The 13,265-nt window shown below is 36.0% G+C and overlaps 2 protein-coding genes across 10 annotated transcripts; both read left to right on the top strand.

The window, feature by feature from the left end:
* The first annotated feature begins 107 nt into the window (after positions 1-107).
* Positions 108-1,296, top strand: LOC118273051 (barrier-to-autointegration factor). The gene is made up of 2 exons (XM_035589811.2): positions 108-380; positions 984-1,296. Exons 1-2 carry the CDS (start codon positions 255-257, stop codon positions 1,128-1,130), a joined length of 273 nt encoding a protein of 90 aa, XP_035445704.1. The 5' UTR covers positions 108-254; the 3' UTR covers positions 1,131-1,296.
* Positions 1,297-2,080: 784 nt separating this feature from the next.
* On the top strand, positions 2,081-13,220 carry LOC118273071 (rho guanine nucleotide exchange factor 7). Of its 9 annotated transcripts, none has more exons than XM_050696175.1 (10): positions 2,147-2,208; positions 2,559-2,774; positions 3,036-3,198; positions 3,368-3,586; positions 3,713-3,911; positions 4,296-4,517; positions 4,596-4,808; positions 7,614-7,881; positions 8,197-8,397; positions 8,721-12,644. In XM_050696175.1, the coding sequence occupies exons 2-10, from the start codon at positions 2,591-2,593 to the stop codon at positions 8,807-8,809; spliced, it is 1,758 nt and encodes a 585-aa protein (XP_050552132.1). In that variant the 5' UTR covers positions 2,147-2,208; positions 2,559-2,590; the 3' UTR covers positions 8,810-12,644. The 9 variants fall into 9 exon arrangements, with proteins under 9 accessions (XP_035445731.1, XP_035445734.1, XP_050552132.1 ...); XM_050695070.1 differs by having other exon boundaries at positions 2,152-2,208; positions 9,457-12,644; XM_035589842.2 differs by lacking the exon at positions 8,721-12,644 and adding an exon at positions 12,918-13,220 and having other exon boundaries at positions 2,157-2,208.
* The last annotated feature ends 45 nt before the right edge of the window (positions 13,221-13,265 follow it).

Below are 13,265 nucleotides of genomic sequence, written 5' to 3'. Positions count from 1 at the left end.
TGAGGCTCCTAGAAATCAAATCAGAAAATCAGATCTATTCATTCAGTGTAGGAATATTTTTATACTATGGTTTAAATTTTTAATTTGGCAACCCTTAAGCTTAATTCTTCAACTTCAATGTTGTTTGGTTTGCACGATTACCGTTAGATTAATCATCGTTATTGATAACTACATTCAAAGGAGTGTCAAGTTGTTGCGCTTATTACTATAATTTAATTGTTTGTACTTGAAGATATTAAAATTACTCTGCCACAATGTCGAGTACATCACAAAAACATAGAAACTTTGTTGCTGAGCCTATGGGAGAAAAACCTGTTACTGAGCTAGCTGGCGTCGGTGAGGTATTGGGAAAGAGATTGGAAACGGCGGGATTCGACAAGGTTGGTGGACTGTGCAATGTTTATAAAGTAGTATCAAAGTACTTCAAGAAACCGTATATTTGATAAAGCTAAAGCAGTAATTAATGCGCTAGAATAACGCTAGATTAGATTTGTAGGCTTAAGCGTGAAAGAGTATACTTATTAGGTAGTAATAATTGTGCCGGTTTCTATCATTTAACAATCAAACTACCAATGAACCTTGTCAAATTATGTTTTACATAGTTTATCTATTCAATAATTTCCACAATTTAATAACATCCTGCAAATAAAATCTATTTGGGTACACCTAACAGTAATTATAAACTAGGTTATGTGATGCTTTCTTTGTTTTGTAAATAAAAATGCTATTACATTCATTAAATTATCACATTAGTAAAATATGAACACTATCAATTATGTAGTAGGAATATTATAGTTAGCAAAATAAGTAATCCTTTTTGCGCTTCAAAATCTAGTCATAGCTAATTTTAGATTGTGAATGTGAAAGCCTAACAACCAACTACAATATTATTGTATAATGAGGGAATAAATTAGTATTGATTGATTACTCATGTGATATTGTATAATTTATAATGTTTTAATCATTTTAAATTATTTTTACAGGCCTACACGGTACTGGGACAATTTCTTGTTTTAAAGAAAGATAAAGAGCTTTTCCAAGAATGGCTGAAGGACACATGTAATGCTAACTCTAAACAATCTGCGGACTGTTATCAGTGTTTGAAAGATTGGTGTGATGAGTTTTTGTAATTATAATCTCAATACATAATAATTTAAATAAATAAATAAATAACATTCTTACATTTTTAAGATAATGTAAATAATATATCTAATAATTTGTAATTACAGATAAGCAATAGGCATTACCTATATTTTTTATGTAATTTTTCATTTATTAAATTTGTACTAAAACTTATGTGTTTGATTTGGAGATGTTCCAGTAAATGTTCCCTGCTAAAAGGCATCAAACCACCCTTTAAGCCTTCTCATTATAGCTATAAAACATTTTATAGACCAAAACCCATTATTGAAAACATTGTATAGATAAGACTCATTGTATTTTAGAAGGAATATTTGTATCACTAGACATGGGTGAGTTAGCTGATTTGCTCTTATTATAAACTCGCTCATAAATTATACGCAATAAAACGCATAATAATGTGTCGATAATTTAACTTGCGCAGTTCTATCTCCTTCGAGCTATGATAGTACTTCGTATTAGACCTTTTTCTAACGTCCTTGTGTTAGACCAATAGACTAGCAAAATAATTTCAATACCGGCTCAGGGAATGATCTATAGTTTTTTTTCTATTCAGGTAATATTTTGCTGAAATGTGGGTAAAGAAGAAGTAGTATTTCTAAACTGGAAGTTTTACGCTAAAATATGTGATGCCTAACTAGCGTAAAGCGCCACAGTTTAAATACATATTGAACCAAACTACGACGTAAAGGTAGGCTTGGATTGGCGCAATTTCGTAGGTAATTTTACGGATTCGATTCCCTTGTCAATATTTTTTATTATTGTCCAAATCTGTCGGAACATTATGGAGAACGCGGTTCCACTAAAGCGTTTAATGCAAAAATAAAGACACCTAGAACTTAAAGCCAAATATAATTTGCAATGTTTGCAAAATACAAATATTAATCCTGAATTCATCTTGTGAAGTCAGGGCTTTATTTTATATTTTCAGCTGTCGGACTTGGTCCACAAACTATAGAAGTTTCAATTTGCTGTCAATTATATTTTGGCATTCATACTCTAGTCTAGTCTGTGGTCTATTTATTTTTGGAACTGGAAGTCCGTGAAAATCGAGGATTTTACGTTTTTGTACGTTGTTAATCAGTTATTGAATTATTAAACCGTATTATTGTTGTACATTTCGGATGTATTCAAGTATTTTTGTGTGTATTTATTCAGTGTCACCAATACTTTGACTGTGTAATACAATTTTATGATTTGACTCCAACACTTCCTGTTATTTCTGTGAGCTGTCCAAAAAATATTTCAATCTGAACAAATTCTCGTGCCTCATTAAAATAATTACTCATAAATTCTAATTGTGGACGTATTTGGAAACACTTTGTACTGATGTAACCCGGCGGATCGACATAATGAATGTAAACCTGCTCAATGATTAGCATTCGACTATTCTCATTGGGATTTCTCTTCTGTTCTAGAATTTAGAACATGGTGCTAGAAAATAAATAAAATGTCAACCGAAAATTGCTTGGTGAAAGCAATTTATTCTTTCAAGGGAAAAAATAACGACGAGCTATGTTTCAAAAAAGGCGACATTATAACTGTTACCCAAAAAGAAGAAGGTGGATGGTGGGAGGGAACTTTAGGCGAGACTACTGGCTGGTTCCCAAGCAACTATGTGACTGAACATAAAGGTATTGTCTTATAAATTTAATTAACTGTCGAAAAATTATGTGAATTCATTGAAAACTTAAATTATTTAACAATTAGACCACACCACTATCGAAACTCCCTTAGTACTACTTACTACCTACCAATATCATTGTGGTTTTCATAATTGATTTTGCAAAAAAAATAAATAAATACAAATGTATACTTGACCTATTTAACTCATACATGCATACAACTAAACACTGAAAAGTATTTATGTTTTATCAACACAAACTTTACCACAGATCCATCAGGTAGTGTGACAACATCCCCTATAAGGGCAGCATCAGAAATACAGGCATTCAGAAATGTAGTCCTCAAAGATATAATAGACTCTGAGAAGGCTCATGTGGCTGAAATGCAGGGACTTGTCAGCAATTTCTTACAGCCTTTGGAGAAAAGCGACATGTAAGTTGTTTTTTGTTTATTTATTTTAGGTAATTTGTATTGGTACAAGTTGCTAGTGGTAGATTTACACTACAAATTAAAAAACTAAATATATTATATTCTTTTAGCTGTCTTATGTTTTATAGAATTGATTCAGATGTGTTTTATTAAGGTTTTTGTTTGTTTATAGGCTAACAAGAGATGAATTCAAGCAGTTGACAGGCAATATAAATGAGGTGCTTCAAGTTCATGAGCAATTTCTGGCATTATTAGATGAATGTGCAACAAAGACTGGGCCTGATCAAAGAGTAGGCGGTCTGTTTTTACAATGGGCACCAAAAATTAAGAGTGTGCACCAAACTTATTGTGCTGGCCATCCAAAGGCAGTTTGTATTCTTGACAAATACAAGTAAGTTGTGGTTCTAGTAATAATTAAAATTGACAGTTGATGTTAAATAGAATAATGGTTGTTTTAAGACCTAAGCTATGATTGTCTATAAAATGTGAGGGAATAATTATTAATTATTTTCTATAGGGAAGAGCTGAATACATGGATGGAAGAAGCTGGCGCTGTTTGTCCTGGGGTGCTTGTATTGACAGCTGGCTTGTCAAAGCCATTCCGGAGGTTGGGGAAATATCCAGCAATGCTGCAGGAGCTGGCAAGGCATGTCCATGAGGCACACCCAGATAGGGGTGACACCCATCGGGCATCTGTTGTGTACAAGGATATAGCTGTATGTATAATGTTACATAATTCTATCTTGTATCCCTGAAGGGTGTTGCTCTGCTAGAGTACACTTACTTTTTCTAGTGGTCTTATACCTATATTAATGAGATCTTAGCATATTTTTATAATAACTTTCATGAGACATACTTAAGTAACTAAAATTATCGGTTTTTTGATCTTAGCAACTGAAACATTATGTTTTGCTAATTGCTAACTTTATCCTTGACCCTTGAGCTGTCTCACTTACGACTATCATGAGAAAAGTTATTTTAATTAGTGTATTATTGTAGAAATCTTTTTTTTTTTATATATATTATACATGTATACAGACTTTTTCTCCAACACCAAAGAATTGATTTCAAAAGAATCCTGATGATATGATTTTTTTTAGAGTGGCTGTGCGGCATTACGACGTCAAAAAGAGTTAGAGCTCCAAGTGGTTACTGGCGAGGTTCGCGGCTGGCCGGGAGGTGAACTGGCGTCTCTTGGGGATGTGTTGCATATGGGCAGTGTAGCTGTAGGCCCCTCACATCAAGATCGCTATCTTGTGCTCTTCCCTTCAGCATTACTCTTACTTTCTGTTAGCAAGAGAGTATCTGCATTTGTGTATGAAGTAAGTTCGAACTAAATCTACGAAACATTGAATTCTTTTTGTCTAAAGAAACATTGTCTAATTATAATCCTTTTACAGGGTTGTCTTCCACTAACTGGCATCACAGTCTCTAAATTAGATGATACAGATACCAGAAAGAATGCATTTGAAATAGGCGGACCAATGATAGACACGATTGTAGCAGTGTGTCAAACAAGGGCTGAAGCTGACAACTGGGTCAGTCTGTTACAAAAACACTCCAACACCAGCAGTCCTGCTCATGAGCCTGGACAACCGCAATCTCTGCCACATGTAAGTATCGCTTACAAATGTTACCCCAATTTGCATTACTACAAAGAAATTTTGTACGCGTCTAATAGTCACTTGAACTAGAATGTACTTTGTTTACACAAGACTAAGGGTTTATTTTTGGTTGTATAGCTGACCCGCTCTCCTTCTGAAGGGGCGTTGTCTAGCATCAACTCTAGTCGCCGCAGCCTTTATCACGTCACGTTGCCACCGCCTAGCTACCCTTCTGCATCACCTTACTACTCGTTAACCAAATATTTTGCGAGACTCGTTAAGAAAAAAGTTATCACGAGGCAGATGTTACGCAAACTTCTGCATGAAAGAACGTGGGCTAAGGCTTTCGAGTTAACTGGATTACCTGTTAGAAGGAGACACAAAAACCATATACGTTTAAAAATAGAAAATGACGGCACGATTGGCGCCGACGCAGATTATTCTGACAGTGATGACAGCGATAGAGAAACCGACGGCACTGAATCATACACAAGCTCTAGCTGCACTGATGCAGAAGCAGTCAACTGCTCAAAAATTTTGAGACAGAATGCTATGGAAAGTCCGCGAACAATATCGTCGTGTAGTAGTTGGGGTAGTAACTTTGGTTATGTGCGTTATTTTGATAATAATGCCTCTGATATGCATTTGGATGATACACAGTCAACACTCAGGGCCGATTGTACACGTGACCTCTTTGAAGGAATCTCTATTGGCAGTAAGAAACCTCACAACACTATAAATACTATCGACAGTGGTCAACAATACCAGAAATCTTCTTTAGGAGGAATAAACAATTTGTATCCTTTTGCCCCACATTCCGAAAGTACTGAGAATTCCAGCTTCGAAGTGAGAACGTATATGGCATGTGAAGATTTAGTTAATATGGATCAAAGTACACAAATTGACATTCTTGGCAGTGAAGAAAAAGATTTTTTGCCTACAAGGCGGAGCTTTCCAAATGTTAGTGCTAAAAATGAATCAGTCACGAAACTCTGGAAATCTACAGAGGAAAGTTACACTCCTGAAGATGAAAGTGCTGATGAGCAGCTAACGTCTGACGTGCTACAACTGTTGGCTCCTCCATCACCGAAACAAAGTTACAGTCCTATAGAATCTATAATATTGGATCCACCACCAATGTTTAGAAACGAGGAGGAAAATATGAAGATAATTAATGTTAATCTGAACACTAACGTGCCTTTCAGAAAGCATTCACTAAATTCAGACAAAAGAATAAGACGTTCCATGTCAAGGTCTATGGTGGAAACTGAGAATTACCACAGAAATGAAGATGATAGGATACATAGAATGAGCTCTCAATCAGAAAACCACAAGATGCATAGAAAATGTGAATGTTGTAACAGATCAGTGTGTCCCAGCCCTCGATCGTCTGACTCCGGTGTTGTGGGCAGCTGCAACTTAGCTTCGCCAGAGCTAAACATGCACGAATACTCGAGTTCTGGTACCGCAGGGCATGAATCTGATAGTCACGACAAGAGCTGTGATAATTCAAAAGGTTCTTTAACCAATTTGTCTCAGGCAAGTTTTGATGCCGACCATCGAAAGAAAGTAACGTTGTCTGAAATAGAGGCGGCTACATATGAGGATCAGTGCAGGTGTACTTCGCCATTTGGATCGACCGCTAGAACTTCGTGTGTTACAAGTGTCACTTCGGAGAACAGCCTCGATGTCATGGATTCATCACACATGAACTTAACGTCTACGTTTACTGCCCCACCGACAGTACCAACAACGCAGATAAAACGAACTTCTATTAGAAGAAACATCGAACGCTATGTGCCAGAGATTAGACTAAAACCTGAACCTCCACCAAGGGTGTATAGGAAGCCTAGCACTCACATAGAAATTCCTAAGAATGTCCGTCAACCGATACCCTGTCAGTGGAGTACTTTGAACATAACAGAAAAATCAAAGCCTAGCCTACATTACCATATGCGTATTTATCGTGAAACTCCAGAAACCAATAACATGCAGAGGCAGTCTCGGGCCAACGCGCCTCGCAATCGAGATGTTTTTAACAAGGAAAACTTACAAAGTATGAATGAGAATAACTTGCAATTGCGCAAGGCGAGGTCTCGCAGTGAAGACTTGTCGAAAGTGCAGAAGGGTTTAGCTGAAGCCCAAAGCGGCTTTGTGGTGTATCGGTCAGATTTGTACGCACACTGGTGGATGAAAGCAAAGTTACCCATTACCGTGGTCACCGACTCAGGCAAGGATTATTCTTTTGTAAAGAGCTACTGATTTGTGTCACTGGTTTGAAGATAATATTGCCTTGAGGATTTGTAACCATTAGATTAATACTGTCATTAGAGTTACCCCAGTGTTGCAGTGCTTTACTTGATCATCCTTGCCTGTGTTTATTCATCATACTAACTAAAAACAATCATGCAAGTAGATATCATGTAATTATACTAACCGATTAAGATGAAAATATGCATGGTAAGGCTTTAATGACCTATTTCCTCACGCCAATATATGGACACGCATTGAACAACCCAGTGTTTGAATACCTTATTTTTTTAAACCCATTTGAACTGGGATAAAGAATATGAGAGCGTCGGTAGATAATTACACAAATGCAGATGTTTGAAACTGATGACGAGGCAGCTGGCAAGTGTCCGCTAGATATCCTTGCTTATTTCAGATAATTAAAATTGTTTGAACAAATGCTGCTAAAGAAGTTGTAAATTATTACGAAACTACTCGCACAAATGTATCTACTTGCTAACTCTACAGTCGTACTTAGTCTACTGGTACAAGTATTGGTTGAGTAACGTGTTTTGTTTTTCACAGATGGCCATGAGCGACAGCAATAACTCTGATTTATCGTCTGGTCTAACAAACCATAAAAGATCACATTCATTCAACAATCATCAAAGCTACACACAACATATGCAACAAACGCAAAAAAATAAACAAAAGAATCAGTCGGCGCGCTGGCTCTTAAATTCGTGTGACTCTCTTGACCAATCACCTGCTAAGTCAAATAAAAGTCCTATCGGCAAAAAGTTTTCATCTGTGGATTTCATCGACACGGCTGGCTCAAACTACAGCAATAAAGGTAATTTATTTTTATTATTAACACACGTGTGCGATATCTTGAGATAAATTAGTCATTAAGATGTTCATGCAATTAACTCGTGGTTGATAGATGCCTCTTATCCAAATACCTAATTAGTGGTTTTTCTTAGAGAATATTTCACTGAAGTTAATAATAAGTTATATCCAAAGATACATGATACCTAAGTAATTAAATTGTATAAACGTACGTGGTCAATCTCGTTGATAACGAGTACCTGCTTCAATATTTTCCTAGATGTTAGTAACAAATAAGATTGGAGTACTTACTGTAATATTTCGTTTCTTGCACCCGTAGGATGGAGCATAACATGTTTACGGCCGGCACCGCCTCTCAGACCGCAATCATTCACGGTTGGTTCCGACGAAAACATTGGACCAACGCACCCTTATGCGCCGCATCAACGAAAGTCCAATTCTTATGAAGAGGACGCCCTAATATTAAAAGTTATCGAGGCTTACTGCACCTCGGCGCGCTGCAGAAACGCTGTAAGTTCAGGTGAGTATCTTTGAATTACTCCCTCTACCACATGACACAATACTTGACAGAGACCTGTAGTACTTCTAAAGAGAATGCTAAACCAGCTACTATTGCTTCAGCGGATTAATACCTTAATCTATGTAGAATCGTTTTTAATTTACTGTAAATATACTTCTTCGTTCCTCTTCAGTACTTAAATCCAGCTATAAAAAGTAAACCAATATCGCTGTATAATATGTTTTGCGAAAGTATAAACGTCATAATTATAATAAGACGTTGTAATTGAATGATGATTATGAGCAGGTCGCAGCATTCACTAACACAGCGTATTTATTATGCAGTACCCAATATTCCGCTGGAGATATTCGAGTCGACAAGGAGGAGACATGCGAAGTCAAGAAACCGCATAATCAGTTGGTTCTTAGAATGACAGATCTGTATTTACATGAAACCAAATTTTTCGCTAGTCATACAAGTAGCGCTTGAGAATAATATTTGTTCAAGTTTGCTGTTGTTGGTGTAATGACGATATATTTATATTAAGTAAGCACTTCGTGTATCAGTATGTTAATTTATTACAATACTCAGTGTCTCCGTATATATATCGGTATCTATGCAGGCACACATCTCTAAGTGCATGGGCAGCATGCTTTAATAATCTCTCGTTCACTATATTAGTTCTTGTAGATCTGATCGTATATCGTAAGTATTAATTTATTCTCAAAGATACGGTAATAAATTATAGTAATTTTATTTATTGTAACTTTAGTTCGTATGAGTACAAAGTAGCTAGTCGTAGAGGTTACTTATTTGTTTTATTTCCGTATCGACTATAGTCTCGAGTATGTGATCTACAATAGTCAAATATTTAGTATATTCTTCCTTACTGCCATCACCAAATGTATCTTGTCACTAACAATCGCAAGACTCTCTTCAAAGTGCGCTTGATGTGTATAAACAAAGGCCGGCTATCTACCTAATCTAATAAGGACACTACGAATCTCATTCGTCTCTTGATCTGGTAGTCTGAATCTTTCTATTTTGTTACATGCGGCTGCCTTTATATCGCACCTGCAGTGGACTGCGGCCACTTGTCTCTCGGTAAAGTACAATATCACGCACCCGCTACTAACATACCTCACTATAACTACACTAAACTTCCGACCGTCCAGCGAAGTAACACGCCCGAATATTCCGGCTGTAGTAAAACGACAAAAGTAAAACGTAACAAAAGCTCCTCTGCGGCGGACGCATATTTGTATCGAGGCCCGGACACGAGGAGGCTGCTGTCGGACCGAAAATTCGACATGAATCGCTCTAATCCCAATCTGTGGGAGTGTTCCGAGGAGCGCAGACAGAAGTTGATATGCGGCCGGGAGCGCCGCAGCGGCTCGCACCCGAGCCTGGCGGCGCCGCTGCGCGCGGTGCTCACCGTCCCCTCGCCTTCCACCGCCTCCCGCTCCGCGCGCTCCTCCACTTGGTGTTGTGGCACCTTTGTCAAACAACTCACCAAATCTCATCATTTTGATTGACATAAGTAGATAAACTAGTTTTATGCTCAATTGTTGTTCCTACATATCAATCACCCTTTCGCTGTTCGCTCGGATTACCTCCAGAATTTAACCACGTCTGTAATCTCGTGACAAGTGTGATCGTTGAAAATCTGTTTCATTTTCAAATTTTACATTTAACCAAAGCTGATCCCATTGACTAATATTATAATTGTTTGTTTTATTTGAATAATTGCATCCTCATTTTCATAGTTGCTGATCATTATATTTGTGCACTAAATGTAATATAACAAAACGAGTTGCAAGCAGGGCGAATGTCCACGTTCGCGGTACTACCATTCGCCTTGATTTCAATTTAGTGCTGGTGCCATTGACGTAGGCTTAATGTAACGGTCGAACAAGCGTTTTTATCAATATTAAATAGATTTTTCATATACAATGCATGTGTGCAGTATTATTTAGTAATTAGAGAAAATAATTAAAAAAGTTGCTTGTATATTTTATAAATATATTTTTGTGGTGCATTAAATAATTGTAGCATAATTTGCATGGTTATGCTTATAGCAACTAGTAGATTGTAAGGAATTAATATATTAAATGTCTACACTCTAAGACTATAATCATGAATTGGTGAATTCAGTAATGGAATGATGCCAAGGATACATTTTTCTTCATAGTTGTTTGTATTTATGATTGGAATCCATTAAATGCCAAATGGTGCTTTTTATACGCAGACATCTATTAAGAGTAGGAGTCATTAAAATTGTCGTTACTTTTTTGAATTATATATTTATTATCAACATTTGTGAATCTATTAAATATGTTTGTCAAAATATACCTATGATTGGATATATATTGGCAATATAAACATGAAAATCACTGATATTGTTTAAAAACAACTAGAATACATACTACTACTAAACTCATCTTTTGTACTTTTACAATCTTTACAGCTGATTTTATATAAAAATGTACGAAAGAAATATTTATTTTAATGTAATTAAGTAATTATATTAGTTGTGGAGGCTAGTGCTAATAGAGACAAGTGAGGCGAGTTATTAGGTTGTGCGGCGGCGGCGGGCAATCACAGTGGGCAGCAGCGGCCGCCGCGTGCCATTCATTTATTATTGAACAGGATAGCGCAATGCACTGCATGCTACATTTACATACGGACGTTACTGTTCCAGTGCCAACTGCAGCACTGCCTACGCTTTAACCTGTTTCATTGTGTCATTATCTAATGCAAAATGTCTCTGCCTTTTACGAAGTCTCGAAAGAATAATCTCAAAAAACGTTTTTCTTTATCTTGGAAGTCAGTCCGTAGAAATACATGTTTTAAATAAGTTGCATTACACATATTGCGTCACCAACAAACATAAGAACTGATTCAGCGATGCGCTATTCCCACAGCCCATTAGGGAAAAGAGCTAAAAATAGTGGAGCTTGTCAAGCATATGCTGGCACTGATTAATTGAAGTGGAAACTGAAAATCCACCTCACGCTTTCCCACATATCCAGGTCGTGTACTGATTACAGCTGGATTTTAATTAAATATTGTAATAGGGATTTTAAGATCGTGTCGTAGCTACTGAAAATATATTCATTTCAAGAATCCACATATTCGTGGATCTTTAATTTTTAATGTATTTTTTTTTTTTATTAATGGAGTCTATAGTATTACATAATCACTGTTTGAATTAGTAATTTTCATGCATATAGTGATTTTCTCCGTGCGATAGTCACTTAAAGTTGCAAAGCTTGACATTGCACAGCTTTCACTATAAGGCGAGATCATTGACACGAAGTTATCGATTTATTGTTGGACGCGCAAAATGTACAATGCCTGCTATGTGCCTAGGTAGCTGTTCTGAGCTGACTTCATTAAGTATACTCTTTGATGGCGGGTACCTGAATGAATTACCCTTTGTATTTATTCAGCATGTAATTGGCGAACCAAAAATATGAGCTTTGTTTGTTGAACGGTGTGTTTGTCTGCTATCGTTTCTCTTCTACGTTATTATTAATTTGGTGCAATAGAAGAGGTCGATAACTTGTAATGGTTGTATATTTTGTTAAGTTTTAAACAACTATTAATCGATTTCAGTATTTACGTTTCATAGAAGTCTATATAATGTAAAAATGGTGTATCTTTATATTAAGTATTTGTTTGTAGTATATTATTAACAACGTAGCGAGTAGTGTTATTTGTGTAATTATGTATTTACAACTATTATTACTAACAAATCGATGCCTTTTACGAACTGGATATAATCCATTAATTTCTTCATTATATATGTTGTGTTGTCAAATACTGTACCATATAAACGAAAATACCTGTATTGCATATACACAGATAAGATATATGTATGTTGTTATAATAAATTAATATTATTGTATATGTATTCGTTGCTTTTGTACCCATTATTTGAGGGGAATATCTAGCATACATGTACCTATAACACACAATTGATATTATTGAAAGATTTACATTCTGAATGTTTGTGTAATCGTCATAAGAATTATATTGTACAACTTGTTCCTCGTCTAGTCTTAATGTTTCTCATATTCTTACCTTGAATTAAATATGTTGATTCCACTTTTTAATAACGAAAGCACTAGTGTAATATTTACATACATGGATGAGGTATAAGTTAATTGAAAATATTCATTTATCCTATATGTATAACGACTCTAATAATCTTTATATGTTAACGAAATTGTGTGGTACAATATTATATTTATTTTTCTATTGAACTGTAGTTATTATTAACATCTTGAAAACGTTACCGTCGCCATACCTGAAGGAATACGGTGTAGATAGTATTTTGATCAGCAAAATGATTAGGTGCACTACTGATCTGATAATGAGAATGCCTCGCAAAATGACTTTAACCATAAATTAGCAAGCATGTAGCGTATTAATTACTTGAGCAAACTTGTACAAGGTGGGTATCAGGTGAAATATCCATCTGAAGCAAATTGTATTGTATTGTATTGCTGTATACTTCCACAAAATTGTATTTTCAGAATGCGACGACGAGAATCCGGCAATAGAGGCTTTGGTGAGGTCACCGTCGCTGCCGATACACTCTACATCAAGTCAGGCTTCGCCGAGTTTGTGGACAATAGTTATGCGCCTACAGAATGAAGTAAAAACATTGAAAATGGAAGTAAAGAATCTACAACTTCAGTTGAGTGAAGAAAAACATGACCGAACTCTTGCCATTGCTACTTTACAGTCTAGAAATATATTGATGGACGCGAAAGAGAGCAAATGCTAACGTTTCCTTTCCTTTTAAGAAGTATTAAAGTTTATTATATCAAGTAGAAGTGTCGTTTTCTTTTATTCTGTTTAGTAAAGTTCTTGTTTAGAAT

The sequence above is a fragment of the Spodoptera frugiperda genome, chromosome 1 (genome assembly GCF_023101765.2).
Source record: "Spodoptera frugiperda isolate SF20-4 chromosome 1, AGI-APGP_CSIRO_Sfru_2.0, whole genome shotgun sequence".
Lineage (NCBI taxonomy): Eukaryota > Metazoa > Arthropoda > Insecta > Lepidoptera > Noctuidae > Spodoptera > Spodoptera frugiperda.
Note: the sequence above shows the minus strand (reverse complement) of the source record. Positions and strands in the feature narration are given on the sequence as shown.